The 19,392-nt window shown below is 39.3% G+C and overlaps 3 protein-coding genes across 8 annotated transcripts in view; 1 reads left to right on the forward strand and 2 right to left on the reverse strand.

Annotated features, from left to right (window-relative positions):
- Positions 1-800: 800 nt before the first annotated feature.
- Positions 801-7,408, reverse strand: spx (spexin hormone). Its single transcript, XM_061668178.1, has 6 exons — positions 4,608-7,408; positions 4,218-4,298; positions 4,013-4,070; positions 3,858-3,920; positions 2,264-2,350; positions 801-1,011 (listed from the first exon to the last, which is right to left on the reverse strand). The coding sequence occupies exons 1-6, from the start codon at positions 4,611-4,613 to the stop codon at positions 947-949; spliced, it is 360 nt and encodes a 119-aa protein (XP_061524162.1). The 5' UTR covers positions 4,614-7,408; the 3' UTR covers positions 801-946.
- Positions 7,409-7,490: 82 nt separating this feature from the next.
- On the reverse strand, positions 7,491-16,409 carry strap (serine/threonine kinase receptor associated protein). The gene is made up of 9 exons (XM_061668177.1): positions 15,985-16,409; positions 15,285-15,420; positions 13,756-13,837; positions 13,585-13,657; positions 13,293-13,392; positions 12,972-13,109; positions 11,419-11,555; positions 10,091-10,240; positions 7,491-8,184 (listed from the first exon to the last, which is right to left on the reverse strand). The coding sequence occupies exons 1-9, from the start codon at positions 16,094-16,096 to the stop codon at positions 8,123-8,125; spliced, it is 990 nt and encodes a 329-aa protein (XP_061524161.1). The 5' UTR covers positions 16,097-16,409; the 3' UTR covers positions 7,491-8,122.
- Positions 16,410-17,884: 1,475 nt separating this feature from the next.
- LOC133397288 (protein bicaudal D homolog 1-like) overlaps positions 17,885-19,392 on the forward strand; it is a 29,069-nt gene continuing 27,561 nt past the window's right edge. For all 6 annotated transcript variants that reach the window (XM_061667993.1, XM_061667994.1, XM_061667995.1 and 3 more), the window contains exon 1: positions 17,885-18,109. In XM_061667993.1, the coding sequence (XP_061523977.1) occupies positions 17,885-18,109 (225 nt within the window). The remainder of the gene's footprint in view (positions 18,110-19,392) is intronic.

Below are 19,392 nucleotides of genomic sequence, written 5' to 3' on the forward strand. Positions count from 1 at the left end.
TTGTCAACTGTCTTATGACTTAAAGTGACTCAGGGCCTACAGTACATCCTTTCCATGTACAGTAATCCCTCGTTGATCAATGGAGGTCAGGTTTCCCGGTGAAATCTGCCAAGTAGCGACCACCTACACTATATTGCCAAAAGTATTCGCTCACTAGTCGGCCACATTCATTGGAAAACGGGAATTGGGAATATTGGCCCCTTACTTTGAATTCAATGAACTTTAATTGGGTCCCTGCGGCCTTCTCCGGGTGGCCAGTTGTCGTGGCGCCTCGTTGGGGCCGGCGGACCGCCCTGGGTCCCTGGGTTCTGTTCGACTGATCGACTCGGATTCTCAATCCGGCAGCGGCAGCTTAAAAAACTCCACTGTGACACAGTAAAACTGTTCCGGCATAAAAGGGATACAGATCCTCCATTCTGCTTGAGCTAACAGCCGAACGGGACAACAAAAACAAAAAAAAAAAAAACAGAACAAAAAAATCGAATGCAATACAAATGCAATTGAATATAATACGAAAGTGAAGAATACAATAAGTGTCGATTAACACAAGACAGTAGAAGACCACAAGAATATTATTCATCACTGAATCAAAATGATCTGTGTGCATATTTACAACATCAAGCCATGGTACTGAACATGAGTTGAGTATGCAACCTATCGCCACAATAAATACAATTGTCGGAGTTTATAACGATCTTGATTTGAGATCGTGATTACATTGTGTGATACTGTATCCGTTAACAGCAATAATACAGTTCAACTCAGTCATGCAACTTCAGATCATCCCACACAAATCACGCTATCAGTCCAAATTCAGTTTATTCAAACATCACATTTCAAATTTACAGCATTCAGATTTGGTGACACAATGTACAAAATATCTGTTTCTTCTCCCTCAGCACAGAAATGAATGGCGACAGCCATCCGACGAGGACGTGGACCACTTTCAGAAGTATTCTCTCTTCCACACTGGCATCTCCTGAAAGTACACCTCATCTGGGTTTTCATCAGCTATGAGAAAAAGAAAAAGACATTGAGCCGGTCACATTTCAATTGCAGCTTCGTATCAATTCAAATAAGGGGTCATTTTCATATAATTTGCATCATAACGCTCATGAAAAAACTCAATCTAAGTTAGCTTTTTATATGCCATCTTTTTTCAGATAGGCCAACGTCTGCCTTGCTGAAACAGTCCTATTTTCAAAACGTTATTGCTGATTTAAAATTTGAAGCATTCATAGTAAATGCTATTCTTATTGACGGAGCAAATGGTGGTGGCCCATTGAAAAACACTTGTTTTAATATCAGTAAAGCCGTAACGGTAAAGACATAAACGACTTCATAAAAATCGTGCGAGCTTCCCAATTGACATGTGTTGCCCTTCAAACGCTGCGGATACAAGTGCATAAATGATTAGAACTACTCATTAAACCCATGACGCTCTTGTCTTTATACAACTGTAACTACGGTGAAGACATGCAATCGTTCCGAGACGTTCACAAATGTATTCATACCTCCCGAATAACACCGTTTATTCTGCTGATGTGCTTTTGTGTGAATGCAAAATGGCTGCCTCATCCTGGCACTTCAGCTCACAGATCCCTCTGGTGTATCGCCACAACATTACCGAGGCATTAACGGCAAAGACAGCGTGAGCGAAAAAAGAAGAACCCTTTCACGGTAAAAACATTTTGGCATTAAAAGTTTGAAAGATATTACTTGACAATATATCTTTTCGAGAATTCAAATACTCATAACAGTCAAATTAATTGATATTAAAAAGGAAATTCAGTGGGCCATGTCTTCACTGTTATTAATCAAATTACATGAAAATGATCTTTTTTTTTTTTTTTTTTTTTTTTCACAGCCATTCTAGGGTAGTTTAGTTGTGTGTGTGTTTGGGTCTCCATGACCCGCGGCTCAAACCAAGCTTTCTGACAGAGGACATCATGCGGGATTTTCTTTCTTTTTTGAAAGAAGATTCCGAACTATTTAGCCTACGTGTCTGTGACCAGTTTTTTTTTTTTTTTTTTTTTTTTTCCCATGACTGCAAGTTTTATTTGTCATAAATCCTGACGGCCATAGTAAAAATAACCCCTCACCTTCACCCACTAAAATAACTATGGAAAATCTTTCAAATTAACGGCATCTGACTGTCTTGTAAGCGCACATCAGAATTTTAAATAATGATTGTGTTATCTGTGTCCTGGCTGGAATAGATAATAAAGAATATCAAGGCATTTTCAATCAGCGCTACTCTCACCTCCATCCCTGGCCTGCTGCAAAAAGTTGAGTAAAATAGTGGCAGCCTGGTCCACACTCAGCTTCTCTGTGTTCTGACTGCGGGTCTCTGTGAGGAAATATACACAACAAGCACCGATTAAAACGTTCAGCCTTGCGCTGAAACTCCACCTTTGTAAAAACATTGTACTCAAATATAAAAATGAAATAAAAGCACCTGGCCCACACAGGAAGTGGGGGCAAGGGGGGTGGGGGGGATACAAAATGATAAAATCGCTCATCCTGAATGCTTGTGGATCAATTAAATTCGTTTCAATAGCGCTCATCATTGCTTACAGGAAGACGTTGCGTTAGAGGTATGAATGAAAAAGAATTGTATCAATATCTCTGATAGTATCCTTTTATTTAACCATGATTATGGCTACTTATACCATAACAAGAGCATTCTAATCCATAAATGTAAAACTTTGTTTTTGTCATCATCTTTTGCATTTTCCTTTTGTAGTCTACAGCAAAACACTTTCACTCAATAAAAATCCCTTTAATATATTACACTGGTTAATAAATATTACAAATATGTAGATTTAAAAAAAAAATGTAATTACTAAAGTGGTAGATTACTAAGGTTATTTTTTTTTTATTCTTTTGAAAATATTTAATTGAATGCCCTACAAAAATTCACTGAAATCTAAATATAATACATAAATAACTGAGCAATAAATGTATATATAAATATATACACAATATTTCATCTTCTACGTGTCTTCATTAAGGGTCACAGGTAACTGGAGCCAATCCAAGCGGACTATGTTCGCCAGTCAAAAAAGTTCTGCATTTTCGGTTGCACATGGTTAAAATGTGGTAAACTGACATCATTTTCCATTTCCTTGCAAATAATCAAATATTTGTTAGTTTCCCACATTTTAATCACGCAACCAATGTACAAGTTCGAAGTACTTTTTTTCTCTAGTGTAGAGACAAACAACCATTCATACCAAGGAACACTTTAGACTCAATTAACCTAATATGTATGTTTTTGGAATGTGTGAGTAAACCCTAAATTATATGAAAAACATATACAGTCATGGCTAAAAACATTGGCACCCGGGCAGCCAACGTTTTCAGCCAATCCATTTTCCGTACGGCTTACCCTCACTAGAGTCGCGGGTGTGCTGGAGCCCATCCCAGCTGACTGGGCGAGAGGCGGGATACACCCCGAACTGGTCGCCACTCCATCGTAGTGTTTTCAGCCATGACTGAAGAAAAAGATGCCCCCCCCCCCCCCCCCCCCGTCTGTCTGACATGAAATCAAACAAATTATTTTTTTCTGTTTTAGGTCTATTAGGATAACCTAAATTATTTCTATTTGCTAAATGCCGTAATAATTAGAGAATGATTTTAAGACAATACACTCATGGCTAAAAACATTGACAACATTGACATGGCTAAAAACATTAACTCCCCTAAAAATATTGGCACTATTTTTAGCCATGACTTCATGTACTGAATGTATTAATCATCTCGTCAACATACTGAAGTTTAAGTTTTTAGCTGATTAGCTACCAACAGAAATATTTTACAATTCAGTTTTACTTGTAATATAAGGTCATACATACCCAAGTGTAAAGTGTCATACACGTCTCCTTCTTTCCGGTCCTCTGAGATGAACCTGCGTCCTTCTGAGAAATTGCACAGAACCGAAAAGCACCACATGAAACTTGCAATAAAACCGATAACATCCTGAGTACTTGAGTTGAGCAACTTTACGTACGAGTGCCTTTAAGATACAGCATAGCCTGTGGTGACCAGTTTCTCCGTTGGAAAGAGCCCTTGAAGTAAGCAATACAAGCCTGTGTGATTTTCTAAAGTTTATTGATATTTCAAATAAATAAATAAAGTTATATTCTGTCCGATATATATTATAAACAACATGCAGTATATGAAAAGAAAAAAAAAAAAGAAAAAAAAAAACTCACCTTCGGTGCACTCCAGGTTTGTGTGACAAATGCAGCCAGAAAGAGAGTGAGAATATAAGTGAAAGTGATGGTCTTCAAACCCTGTGGGTGTTAGAGAGGAGGAACATCTTTTTAATACTCGTTACAGCATAACATACATTTTTGGGAGGGAAAATACGACATAACTACTACTTTCTGGATTAACAAGTGTTCTTTTATAATGTGTATTTGGGTTACATGAGACTCAAACTATGAAAAACAGCTCTCGGTGATGCAATATGACCACTGAAATCTCCAACCACAATAACAAAACAAAAAATACCTCACTGAAGGTGTTAGTCAAAACAAAAGAGGATTTTTACAAATGATATCTTAAAACGAAGAATTTTAAGTGAATCCGAGCCTACTTACTTTCATGGTGAAAGATATCTCACAGATTTCGTGTCCAAAAACCAAGCAGAGAAGGGTGAAAAGGTCCTGGAGCACTTCTGCTGCTCTTCCCCCTCCTTGTATTTATATCATCAAGACGGGAAAGCCTCCCCAGTGCCCCCCTCTTCTTCATGATGCCAACAGCAATAGGTCACGGCAGTTTGATAAACGAGGGGCGGGCATGTGAGCATGAATGAACGGAGACCATGATCAATTCAACGTTTTCACTGACTGGGTGTAGTACACTGTAAATATTTCAGAATTTACAATGCTGCTGTAAGCAGTTCTCGCTCCGCCGACAAGTGCAATTTTTCAAAATGATGATATTGCAGGGTGTGTGTGTGGGGGGGGGGCAATTGAAAATGTGACAGCTGATGTTGCCACGGTCAATAGCATCAGCAGCAATATTTTCCCATAACACAATATTGATGTTTGCCCCTTGTGCACAGAAGCAAACAATGGAGAGCACTACGGTGGATTATTAAGGATTTGCACACATATATATACATTTTTTTGGTAAGAATATTCACTGTCCAAATAGATTTGGCGATATAGGTTTTGCATATCCATCTGAATGATGGATTTTGGGAGCATATTCTATGGACTGACAAGACAAAAGTTGAACTTTTTGGAGCGATGTACGGTATATCGTTACATCTGGGGTAAATGTAATGCAGCCTTTTCAGAAAAAGAATACCATGCCGACAGTCAAACATGGTGGTGGTAGTGTGATGGGCTGGGGCTGCTTGGTTAATTCAGGACCTGGACAACTAAGTCTTTAACAGAATATCCTGAAGGAGAATGTTCAGACATCAGTTTGTGACCTCAAGATGAAGCGGAGTTGGGTTCTGCAGCAGGATAACAATACAAAACACGCCAGCAAGTCAACTTCTGAATGGCGTAAAGAAAAAAAAGAAAGAAATAAAGTTTTGGAGTGACCTCGTCAAAGTCCAGACTTGAATAAAAGGAGCTCCAAAGGTCAGTATATAGCAAAATATACTTTTCAGAAGGCTTACATTTCTACAGTTAAAATTATTTTACTTATAAAATATTTTTTTCCCAAGATGCTGAATAGGAGTTTTTAATACCAATGCACTTGATAATCATCATTAGGAAATCTTCAACGACGACTCTATAGTGAATATAGAAATAGTGATATTACATAGTAGTTGTGTTTCACTTTCTTAATTGAACTACTGAGATTGTTTTTCACAATATTCCAATTTATAGTGACGCGCCTGTATACTACAGAGATGAGCATGTCTCCAACAACTCATTGCCATTTACTGGATTTATTTACTCTTTTTGTCCAGAGTGGACTTTATCCACAGCTGTTCATTTCCAAAGTCCAAGTCCTGACACATGAGTTTCTGCCCTATCAAGCGGGTTTCTGTGAACAAAGCGTTTTGATTTGGATATTCTGTGACTGTCTGGCAATAATACTTTTTATAATAAAAATGTACCAGTATACTTAAAATACAATTCTGACTTTCATTCTCTCTCAAGGAATACAGTGGGTATGGGAAGTATTCCAACGCCCTTAAAATGTTCACTCTTTGTTATACTGCAGCCATTTGCTAAAGTCATTCTTTCCCTCGTAAATGTACACACAGCACCCCATATTGACAGAAAAACACGGAATTGTTGACATTTTTGCAGATTGATTAAAAAAGAAAAACTGAATTATCACACGGCCATAAGTAGTCATACCCTTTGCTCTGACACGCGTATATTTAAATTTGGTGCTGTCCGTTTCTTCTGACCGTCCTTGAGATGGTTCAACACCTTCATTGGAGTCCAGCTGTGTTTGATTATTCTGATTGGACTTGATGAATTGGACATGAAAGCCCACATGGAGTTAATGGACCAAGATAGAACATTTTGGCCTTAATTCTAAGGGGTATGTGTGGAGAAAAGGCCTCGGCACTGCTCATCACGTGTCCAATAGTCCCAACAGTGAAGCATGGTGGTGGGAGCGTGATGCTGTGGGGGTGTTTTTCAGCTGCAAGGACAGGACGACTGGTTGCAGTCGAAGGAAAGGTGAATGCGGCCAGGTACAGGGATATCCTGGACGAAAACCTTCTCCAGAGTGCTCAGGACCTCAGATTGGGCCGAAGGTTCACCCTCCAACAAGACAATGACCCTAAGGACACAGCTAAAATCACAAAGGAGTAGCTTCAGAAGAACTATGTGACAGTTTTTGAATGGCCCAACCAGGGCCCTGACTTAAACCCAATTGAGCATCTCTGGAAACACCTGAAAATGGCTGTCCACCAACGTTCACCATCCAACCTGACAGAACTGGAGAGGATCTGCGAGGAGGAATGGCAGAGACACCAAAATCCAGGTGTGAAAACTAGTTGCATCATTCCCAAAAAGACTCAAGGCTGTATTAGCTCAAAAGGGGGCTTCTACTAAACACTGAGCAAAGGGTCTGAACACTTATGACTGTGTGATATTTCATCCATCCATCCATCCATCCATCCATTTTCTGAGCCGCTTATCCTCACTAGGGTCGCGGGCGTGCTGGAGCCTATCCCAGCTGTCATCGGGCAGGCACAGGGAGAACATGCAAACTCCACAGCCGGGGCCGGGGATTGAACCCGGGTCCTCAGAACTGTGAGGCTGACGCTCTAACCAGTCGACCACCGTGCCGCCTGTGATATTTCAGTTTTTCTTTTTTAAAAATGCAAACATTTCAACAATTCTGTTTTTTTCTTTCAATATGGGGTGCTGTGTGTTACTTGAGGGGGGGGGGGAAATGAACTTAAATGATTTGAGCAAGTGGCTGCACTATAACAAAGAGTTAAACATTTAAAGGGGTCTGAATATAGAGTACTAACAGTGTGCATTATTGAAATAAAATAAGCAAGACATTTCTTTATTTAACCACTGGATAATGATGATTAACAACCCAAAAATGATAAAGGTGACACTTCTTCCCTTTCCACTTTGTCACAAAACATTATCTGACATGTAAAATTAACTTTTTTTTTTTTTTTCTTAACGAGTACAACAGCACCGATTAAACGAAAGCGCTTCAACTTAGCACAACAGGCTTCAGTATTGTGACTGAACTGAAAACAAAAGCCTGGGTCCAGCTCATTAAACACAACCAAAACTGAACTTAGCAATGTTCACATGTAAATGTTTAAGCAGACATACTGAACCAGGCTGATCAGAGAGAAAGCAGGCAGCTATGAATTAGCGACACACACCCATAGCTCTACTGCTTTTCTCTGTAGCCCTTATTGTCTACATGGCTGCATAAACCTGTGTGTGTATGTATATGTATATGTATGTGTGTGTGTGTGTGTGTGTGTGTGTGTGTGTTTTATGACAGACAAGTCAGCCATATCATCCACATCAGTTCCTGATAGATGGAGATGCTCTGGACTCTGCTCCTTGCTGGGGCCTGATAGCACAAAACCTGGACCACCGTGTCGGCTGACCTTCCTTGTGTCTCATTTTCCCAATCAGCAGCACGCTGCTCTTATTCAGGCTTTTATTTCAGGAGGCGAAGTATATATCTGCTCCGAGTTCTCTGCTGCAAGGTCCTCTGAAGAGTCACACAAACATAAATGGGGGTTGATGTGTGTAGAGCTTTTCTACTTCAGGATACAATGAAATGACAATACATTCATGACAAGAACTCATTCACACAATGATGATCCAGCACTGGGATCAGTATCTTACTCAAGCACACTTGGATATTACTTAACGTCCCCCGTATGATTAAGTGGAACCCCCGCACAATCACGGTCCGACAACCGTGGATTCACCTATCCGCATTTCTTTTTCAAAAAAATGTTGAAAGACAATACACTTTCCAGGGGCCAGCATGGTTAAAAGGTATCAGCTTAGCATTTCAATTTCCAGTGCTGCTTGAAAGTTTGTGAACCTTCGTGCCATGATGGTCACTTGTTTTGTAAAAAAAAAACAAAAACAAAAAAACATAACTAACCTTGTTAAACATACATCAAAATTCCAATTTGTAATGCATACCATCCAAATAGTAGACACACACACACACACAGATACATTCATTATTTAGTGCAACTTTTTTTTTTTTTTTTTTTTTTTGGTGGCACCTCTTTTTGCAACAATTAATTCAACCAGACATTTAACTGTAACCACTAACCAGTTTGGTTCATTGTCTTGTTGTTTTACCCTTACCCATCCCAGCTTCAACTCTCTGAATGATCGCAGGAGATTCTGGTCAAGAATTTCTTAATATGCTTGGAAATTCATGGCTCTTAAGATATAATGGAGTCGTCCAGGTCCAGAAGTCAAGCAGCACCCCCAGACCTTCACATTTCCAACACCATGCTTCATCGTCGGGAGGAGGTTTTGCACTTCATATGGAGTGCTGACTTTTCTCCAAACATGGTGGTTTTGATTGTGACCAAATAATTGTATTTTTGACTCAGCTGTCCAGAGAAAGGATTTCCAAAAGGCCTCTGGCTTGTCCAAGTACTCTCTGGTAAAGATGAAAAGGGCAGATCTGTTTTGTTAAGAACAGATGCTTCCTTCAAGAAATGCTTCCATTAATGTCATGGCTATTAAACTTTTATTTGAGATACTTTGCCAAAATAGGACACCCATCAAAACTATCACCCAGAAACACCAGCAAAAAAAAAAAAAAAAATAATAATAATTAAAAAAAATTTTTTTTTTAAAAATAAAATAAAATAAAAAAGGTAGCGTTGCTGTCATGTTGAAGACCATCCATTTGTAAATTGTTTGTCTTACATTGGCTTGATGGAGCTGGAATCATTTGAGAATGGTCCGAAAGCACCCCCTCGATGGATGGTCTGTCAATACCCTCCTTTTCCATGTGTCGGCTACCTCCTTTGCTCTTGGTTTTGTTGATTTGTATGGGACCACAGTTGGTTTGGCTGCTTTCATCTCTCTATTAATTAGTGCAGGCCAAATCCTTTCCCAAGGATGTCTCATTTTATTGGTCTGCTTAAACTATTTAATAAGTACCCAAATGTTTAGCCAGTCTTTTTCCTGCTGGATTTAACCAATGCAGCTGGGGGTTTACATACTTTTGCACATGTGCAATTATTAGTTTTTGTGGGGAAAAAAACATGTTTGTTGGATTAAATAATGTAAATCTCTCTCTTTTTGTGTGCGTCTACATTTGGAAAGTATGCTTTCAAATTGTGGATGCATGTTTAACAAGGTTAGCTTGTTTTTTTTTACAAAAAGAGTGACCATGTCAAGGAATGTTCACAAACTTTCAAGCACCACTGTATGCCGTTTCTGTGTCTGTCCCTAACTAAGATCTGCTTCACACAGCAGGAGACAACTGCCCCAGTGTGAATGCGCCCTAATATATATTTACCCAATGTGCTTTAAAGCAAGCGAGATTTTAAATTAATACTGGATTAACCTGCGTATTACATCATATGCCCTGCAATGATTAATCCTAATAAAAGGCACTAAAGCAGGAGGGTTACCAGGAAGAACACATTTCCAGAGGCCATAGGTTTTCCCCACTGCTGTCTGCCACAGACGAAGTGTGCCATCCTCAGAGCCACTAGCGTACAGCTCGCCATCCGGGCTGAAGCGGACACAGTGCACAGGGCCAAAATGACCTTTATAGGATTCTGTTGAGAGAAGCGACAATAATGGTGTTAGGCATAGGGATAACATGTGCTCAGTGTATCATTAGGACATTTGCTCTTTCATACAGATTTACAAAACAGTGCATAGCTTCTTCCACAAGGGGTCTCCCAATTAAACAAATAGATATGGTTGGCTGTTCAGGGGTTTCCCAAATACCTCTACAGTAGATTTTATTTATTTTGGCATACACCTTCTGTTTGGAACAACACCAAGTGCAAATGTGCCAACACCAGACACCCACTAAAAGACGATTTGTCCATTAATTATACTACTATTGTGGACTAACAACATTATCCCGATTCCCAATAAAGGAATTCACCCTCTTAACAACCTTAACTGCCAGTTATGAATCTTTTGCATCTCAGCTAAGGCCCTCAGGTTGTGTATGGCATGGGTCCCCAACCATGATGGGACATTTGGTACCGGGGCCCACCGAGAGACTGAAAAAAAATATTTCATTGATCGGCGTGTAAAGAAGCTTGAGTGTGCTGTGGCTCTCTACCCAAACTGAAACCGCTGATCTGGATCGCGTGGTACGGTCGTAAAAGTTAAGCCCACAGGTTGGCAAAAATGAATAAAACACAAACTTCTTTACAAAAAAAAAAAAAAGTATACAACAAAAGAAATGCCTTTGGAGAGCTTCTCTGCAATGGGGAAAAAGGTCAAATGATGGGAAAGAAAGTCCAACTTCAAATTCGAGTTCATTGTTACAGGTGACTCCCACGTGGGCTCGCAAATGAGGCAAAGAAGCCTTCAAAACTGCCAAAAAAGCACTGAGTACCTTTCTTCCACTGCTAACATTGCATCTTTGTGAAGCGGGATTGTCTGCAATAACGGCAACCAAAACAAAATGACGGCGTAGACGGGACATACAGTAAGTAGCGCACTTCAGGTGTCATTGCGTCTTGTTACCCGAAGATGGGACTGAGGAAGAAAAACAAGCCTCATTTCCCACTATGTTGACAACTTAATTTATATCCAGTGTAATGGTGTGGAGTACTTTTAATAATTTGCTTTTATTTGTTTCTATGCTGGTCTGTCAAATTAACGATTTAGGTCAAACAGTTGGGGACCGCTGGTGTATGGCATAACCTAATCGTGTAATGGTTTTCGAAACACACACTATGAAATTCAGTTAAAAAGAAATCAAATTTCTTACCGAGCTCTTCCTTGGTGCTGTAGTCAAATTTATAAAGCTTGAAGTCCTCTCCACCAGCAACGAAGAAGTCCTTTTCTGGGTGGAGGGATGCCGAGTTGATGGTAGCTGGGGCATCCACAGACTTGATCAGGTCCAGGCTGCAATAAATAAATAGCAGCTTACATATCGTTGTTTATTGCATCTTTAGATTGTATATTTTGCATGCCCAAACTTGACAGTGGAGAAGTACTGGTCAAATCAGATTGAAACTTTTGTTGTGAATTGTGAATGTGCGGTTTAGCTCAAAGCCTCAAGCTATACTACTTTTTGAGCCGTCTTTTATCTTAAGCTTCTGGAACCATGATAGTGTTCGCTGGGTTTTTGAAGTGTTGTGGTTTTAATTGAGCTCATCAAGCGAACAAGCATTGCTCAATGAATCTCTCATTGCTTTACTTAAATCGGGTACACACATGCCCCTAACGCAGTTGATCATTTAACCCGTTCAATGACTACGAGCACAAGTCCTTCTGATTCTCGTCAAAACAAAGGTCGTCCGACTCGCAGAATCCATGATTGTCACATAGAACGGAACCGATTAAGAAGTAACCTGAAGCTTGCACAAACAGAAGCAATTGGTTGAGTGTTTATAACGCATCCCTCAAGTTATTCACCACAACAAAAATGACAAGATGAGTGACAATTGTAATGTAGTAACCTACCAGATAAGCTAAAAAATGTATTTTGACAGTGGGCAAATATGTTTGAATTAATGCTCAAACATGACAAAATTGCGTGTGTGCAACCGTACGCAGAACAATGTGCAGGCATCCTTGTTGTTTTAGTTTCCACAAACACAGACTGTACAGACACTTTGACCCTACTAGCTTAGCGACATGGAATGTGCTAATACTTTGCCCCCACTAGCTTAGCGTCACCTTTGGCATGCGGCTCAAAGGAGTGTCCTATCGACGATGTCTACGACGGGCTTGCCTCAGCTTACTTTGGGTTTTCATTTTTTCGCCATCCTGCTTTTTAACTCTGTGTCATCGCTGGGTTAAGGTTTTAAGAGTCACGAAGAATAGACAGTACAGATAATTGTGTTTAAATTAAGGAGTAAAAGTAAAAAGTCGCCACAAAAATAAATACTCAAGTACAGACACCTCAAAAATAAGTACGGTAATGAAGTTACTTCCCTCCTCTGAAGAGCAATAAGATTACACGGCTATTTTCTCTCTTCTCTAAATAGCCATGTGCTTGTGTTGCGTGTGTGGACAGTGACCTCAAGTGGACAAATAAAATACTTAAGTATCACATATTGGCATTGAATTGCACATATGAAACTTACATTTCTACAATAAATAATTGGTTGCTACCTTACAGATTGTATTTGTTGTGGGGGTTCTGTGATAAACGGGGGGTTTACTGTACCATGTCTTGACTGCTGATGCTCTTTAAGGGCAACGCATATCTATACATATATATTTTTTAATTCTACCTTATGACAATGACGACGCTATAATTGATCGATGCCCACATTTAGCAGGATGTGCATGGCGAGACTCACTGTGCCGTACCTAAGAGCGTTGTAGAAAGCGATCGTCTTTCCGTATGTGATCACAAGAATTTCGCCGTCGGCCACATACTCCATGCTGCTCACGGACGTCTCAAATGTCAGTGTCTTCACCACCGCCACGGAGGTCCTGTCCCACAATCTGGTAAAGTTAATCAAATGAAATTTAAAAAAATATATATATCGTTCATCGTTTGATTAAAAAAAAAATACAGCTTGATATTGCACACTGTAGTTGACAGTGGTGTAGTTATTATGGAGTACATTATTACTTTTAATTCTAATGGCATGATATGGTCAACCATGAGCAGCCAATTTCACTGACCGTATGGTTTTATCGTCTGCTGCAGACAGAATCAGTTTGTCGTCATTACACCACAGGGCCTTCTTGATGGGTGAGGTATGACCGGCAATCTCCTGCGGTGCTGAAGACACAAAATATGTATCCATAAATGCATTTGAGAGATGGACAAGATGGAAAAATCAGTCAATACATGCTGCAAAAACACATCTCCAGCAAGGCGTCAGTGCTCTCCACTGCAAGGATTGCGAACCATAAAAGGAACAATGTCTTACCATTATGAATAATGCAATTTCACTTGTTCTCATGTACTCACCTGCATCCGGGCTACTGAGATCGTAGATGCGCAGGAGCTTATCATTTCCTCCAGTCAACAAACAGTTGCTGTCCTAAGAGGCAGAAAGATGATGTAGTTACATAAATATCTACTAAAAATGATAAAATACTGTATCTACTAGAAATGATCTATAAACAGTTTCACACTCACCTGAGTAAATGTGACCGTCTTGACAATATGTTTGTGTGCCAATGTGAGGACTTCGTCACCACTCACTGCATCCCACACTTTTCTGGAAAGCAAAATATGTGTTTAACTCAACATTAGCCATGCTACAATGATTTATTATCCTCAATTATTATCAGTAGGGCCCACCCGATTAATTGGCCGGCCGATATATTCAAACGATATCAACCGTTTTCAAATGGTTGCAGATTTATTATTATTATTATTTTTTTTTTTAAAACATTGCAACATAAGATAAAAATGACAGGCAAACTAACATTAAAATCTGCACAAATTGGCCAATTTTGTTGTTGTTGCGATTTTTCTCGCTGTTGCAAAGTTAAACTAAACTGAAGGACCGAGTATTGTAAAACAGTCAAATGTTCTGCCTGTAATTCATCTTTATTGTTTTAAGTGTTAAAAGACCCCCCAAAAAATTATTCCATTCACTACTTATTTTTCAAATTAATCGTCTCATTTAACAGTTACCAGTATCGCAAGAATTTTACTCTGAAAAATATCAGAACCATATTGGTGGAGCCCTAATTATCAGCAATTATTGCAGTGTCATTGAAAAAGTAAGTCCAGTGGTAGAATACCTCGACATCTTACAAATACACTGTACGGTTCCTATACCATCATAAACAATAGCAAGTCTACCTGAAAAAAAAACAAAAAAACTCTGGAATCAAACTTGATTGCTTGAAGATGTCGACCTAGCTGGTGGTGTGGGGCTATTTATGTTTGGCAATGAACCTGCTGCGTATGCCACATGCATGGATTCGCTACTCGAATTGGCAGGTACTGTATATAAAGTGTTGCGTAGAAGTGCTGCCGCCACGTGTGAAAATGCTTTTATTGTCTTTACGGGTGCTTGCTTTTGTTCCCTCACACTCTAGTCTTTGCTTATTAAAGTAAAGGCCACTTGCCTGGATTCGCAACGCAAGTCAAAATTCGCATTTTGCTCATCATTTATATATATTATAAAAAAAAAAAAAAAAAAAAAAAGCATTCAAAAAACAAAACTACAACTCATAGATTAAGTTTAAGATTAAGTTACGGGGGAGGAGGGTGAAGTCAAAAGAAGGAAATATTTGTTTCTCGAGGAGTCTTTATACTAGTTCAAACACTTCCATAACCTCTAGTAGTATAAAGAATACTTGTCTTATTCCTAGTCAGATGGGTCTAAACTCAAACAACCCCGTGGGATTAACGTGCAAAAAAATAAAAATAAAATATATATATATTTGCTCCTCGAAAATTAGAAAGGTGCTCCTCAAATGAAGTCACTGATTAGGAAAACTGTTCCTCAAATAAAAAAAAATTGTAAATAAATTAATAAAACCTATTTTGAGCCTTGCATCCTCACCATTGGTTCCGCAATAGAATGTGCGGGGCGAGACGTCACTCATCAGGCTACATTTTGGCAGTTTAAATAAGGCGGCTTAAATAAGGCGGTTTGATTTGTGCAGTATTTCTGTTTTAAATTTTGACAGTACATGTGTCCAACTCACGCCGAGAAGTCTGCCGCAGCAGTGGCTGCCTTGGTGGCGTCAGTGTTCAGAGTGGCTCCCCAGACAGCACCTTTGTGACCCAGAAACGTTCCAATCCAGTCTCCTGTGTCCCCCTGGCGCAACATGGGCTTGCCATCTAAAACAGAAGAGAAAACAGACCTTCCAAAAGTGATAGGTTTCCGAGAACAAAAATCGTATTTGTAATTAATATAATACAAATCGTAATTGTATTTAATATGGAATTCCTCATTTAAATGATACAAGAAAATTAACTGATGGTCTCAACCAAAAAAAATAAAATAAAATAAAAACAAATTAGGTTTCCGAGAACAAAAATCGTATTTGTAATTAATATAATACAAATCGTAATTGTATTTAATATGGAATTCCTCATTTAAATGATACAAGAAAATTAACTGATGGTCTCAACCAAAATAATAATAATAATAATAAAATAAAAACAAATTAGGTTTCCGAGAACAAAAATCGTATTTGTAATTAATATAATAAAAATCGTAATTGTATTTAATATGGAATTCCTCATTTAAATGATACAAGAAAATTAACTGATGGTCTCAACCCAAAAAAAAAATTTTTTTTTTGGGTTGAGACCATCAGTTAATTTTCTTGAAAAAAAAAAAAAAAAAGAATTTTTTTTTTATTTTTTTTAAATTCCACTTTGTGCTATGCCAAGTCTCACCTTTGCAGGCGCTAATGAGAAAGTAGCCATAAGGAGTGATTCCACTGAAGGCCAAATCCACCACAGGTCGAGTGTGACCAGAGCAGGTGAGCGGAGTCTGTCTCATGGCCATGGTCCTCCAGCCGGGCAGGTGACGGTTCGCACTGCGAGGGGCAAGAACCGGGTAGCACTTTAGCTGCTAGCTAGCTAGCTGTTGAAGCTAATGGGGAAACACGCTCCAGGTTTACTAGGCGATATCCGTTGTATAGCAGTTGGTTGCTGTTTTAGGTGTACAAATAAGTGGAAATTCGTATTTGATCCCAACTTGAACAGCGGGCCTCCCACCCAGCAAAGGAATGGCGATCGTGCTAATAGCTACAACATAGCAACTAACTAGCAACGTGCAATGCGTTGTAACTCCTGCGGGGTTGATATACCCGGCGTTCCGCTCGCCACAGCTCGGGTTACACTTCCGGGAAAACATTTTCAAAATAAAATGTTAATTTATTGGTATAGTATGACTTAACATGTTTTAAAACAGCGAACGTTATGGATGATGTCACTTACGATCATGCCGCCTCAGTAAGTAGACTCTGTCCGAAGTTATTATTATTATTAAAAACTCAACCGTTTTCAGATGTTTTGGATAACACAACAAATCACAACAATCATTTAAATTACAACACATTTGTGGAATTATTGAGCACGATGTCATGCTTTGTGTGTGTTCTTTTGTTCGAATCTTAATATATTTTAATTCAACACCGTAGTATTTTTCAACAGCAATGGGAGGCATGAACGGGAGATATTTTTATTTTGAAGGCGCTACGCCGGCGATCGAGTGCTCTCAACTCTGTCGGGTGATGTATTCTGCCCCCTGCTGGACGCTATAATGCCCACACCATACATGACAATAAATTAGGAGTGTCAAACTCATTGTAGTTCAGGGTCCACATAAAGTCTAATTTGATGTCAAATGGGGCAGGACCAATAAAATCTTACCATACCTGATGTAATAACAAATAACAAAAAGAATGAATGCAAAACAAATCCAATACATTACGGGAATCTTTACATTTACTGAGATTAAATATAATATAATTAAAAAAAAAAAAAAAAACGACTCCAGATTTCTTGAGAATGTTTTGCTTCAATTTGTCATTAACAATGTGTGCATAATAATTGATCACAGTGATTGTATTTTAAGGCACAAAAATTTCAGTCACAGGTATTTGCAACTGTAAAATATAGCATTCAACTTTAAAATTGAATCAACTGATGAAGAATTAATACCATTTTTATCTCCTTTAGGAACATAACAATTCTCGCAATTATCCTTCGTCACCCACCACCGCAATGTGTTTTGTATTATTATTATGTTTTTGTTTTTTTCACTTTCAAAATTCATCCCCGCAGGCTGGATTGTACAATTGTAACAATTGTACCCCCCCCCTCCCCCCCCCCCCCCCCCAAGCGGGCCGGTTTTGGCCCGCAGGCCATATGTTTGACATCAATATATATATATATATATATATATATATATATATATATATATATATATATATATATATATATATATATATGATTATAGAGGAAGCTACATATTGTTATTTATTTATTTATTTTTATTTAAAAAAATTTTGGGGGGGGGGCTGCGGGCACAGATGGCTGCTTGAAGCTGGTGAATAAGCAGAAAACAGAGGGAGCGGACGCGGATGCTGATGATGAGGAGCTGCAGCATGGCTGAAGATGACTCGATCTGGCGACGATGACGAGGGTACTTTGTGGATATTTGCGGGTGTTTATTGTTTTCTTCGCACGATTTGAAGCAGCTTGATCCACAGAGGGTGGCGGTGTGGATTTGTAGTTCGTCCGACGCGCGGTGGGTGGGGCGGTGGGTGGAGGAGGAGATCCAGGGGCGATGGCCGCCGGCGGAGCAGCAGGAGGATGCGGAGACACGGTGGAGCAGTGCGGGGCCGAGGTGGAGCGTCTGTCCCGGGAGCTGGCGGAGGCCAACCGCGAGAAGATCCGGGCGGCGGAGTGCGGGCTTGCGGTTCTGGAGGAGAACCAGAGCTTGAAGCAGCAGTACGCCGAGCTGGAGGCCGAGCAGGAGGCTCTGAGGTCGGAGCTGGAGCAGCTGCAGGAGGTGGGCTCAGCAGGGGTATGGCTTTGTTCCTTGGAAAAAAATAAAATAAAAAGTAATGTATTGTTTTGTTGCACTGACTTGAGATGCTGGTGAGAATGCAGTTTGAAGTGCCAACAAATTTCATGAACATTTTTTTGAGCAACATCCCCAGTGTTGGGGAGTAACTCCATGAAACTATATGTCGTCATTGAATTACAACATATTTGTAGTCGTAATCCACGACATCACTGGGAGAAAATGTGGCTTTTGGAAATTTCTATGATTACAATTTGAGTTACACATTTAAAAAACAGTCAGATTTGTTGTTTTTTTTCCCCCAACTTCTAAAGCCGACGCTTGTGATTGGCTCTCTCTGGTCATGTGCCATTTTGCCGTAGTCTTAAACATGACATATTTTTTTTTCCAAATATGACCTCGGAGCGTCACAACTTAAGTGGTGGAATCTATTAGTTTCGTCTGCTATTTTTGAAAAGGTTAGATTGGTCGTTACACTTTTAAACACATAAAAGAACATTGACTTTTGAACAGCTGATGCATGAATTCAAACTCAAGAGAAGTGATCAAAATGTAATCAAATGTAGTTAGTTAATTACTTTGGGAAAGTACTTGTGCTTATGATCCTGTTCAAAAGTCTTAAGACACCACTAACTTGTTTTAATGTCATTGTCAAAGCGTAAACAAAACGTGTGGAAATTGGCTCGATGTGAATTTTTGTTTGCTTGTTTGTTTTTTAATTATTATTTTTTTTAATTGTAATGTATGTTGTTCAGATACCGTCGATTTTTGGACGATACGGGAATAATAACTCGGGCATCAAACAGCTACCATTCTGTGTCAAGTCGAAGTGCTGCGGTGTTATGTATCATTGTATCGCACTTCATTATTTGACTTGTTTGTTTTGTTTGTTTGTTTGTTTAAATGAATGTTTTGAAGCAGTAGCTTCCTGGTCTCTAGCTGTCTCGGTTATGAATAACCCAGAAGCACGCAAGAGCAGACTTACTGTCTAAAAAATGCATGTGTGCAAATGCGCTTGCTTACACGCTCGCATCAGCATACACGCGCACGCGTGCACACGCAAACATATGCACACGCGTCGAGCGGAAGTCATGAATTATTCATAAAAATGAGGTCATGATGATTTCATCAGCAATTATGGACATCCAGTTTCATTGTTTGAACAATGTGGCATTGAGTATTTTCGATGAAGAGTAAGCCGTATCAGAGGATTGGTTTAATCACAATTATTGTTGATAATATTAGTATCTGGTTCATATTTTATAGCA

This window comes from Phycodurus eques, chromosome 22, assembly GCF_024500275.1.
Source record: "Phycodurus eques isolate BA_2022a chromosome 22, UOR_Pequ_1.1, whole genome shotgun sequence".
Taxonomy (NCBI): domain Eukaryota; kingdom Metazoa; phylum Chordata; class Actinopteri; order Syngnathiformes; family Syngnathidae; genus Phycodurus; species Phycodurus eques.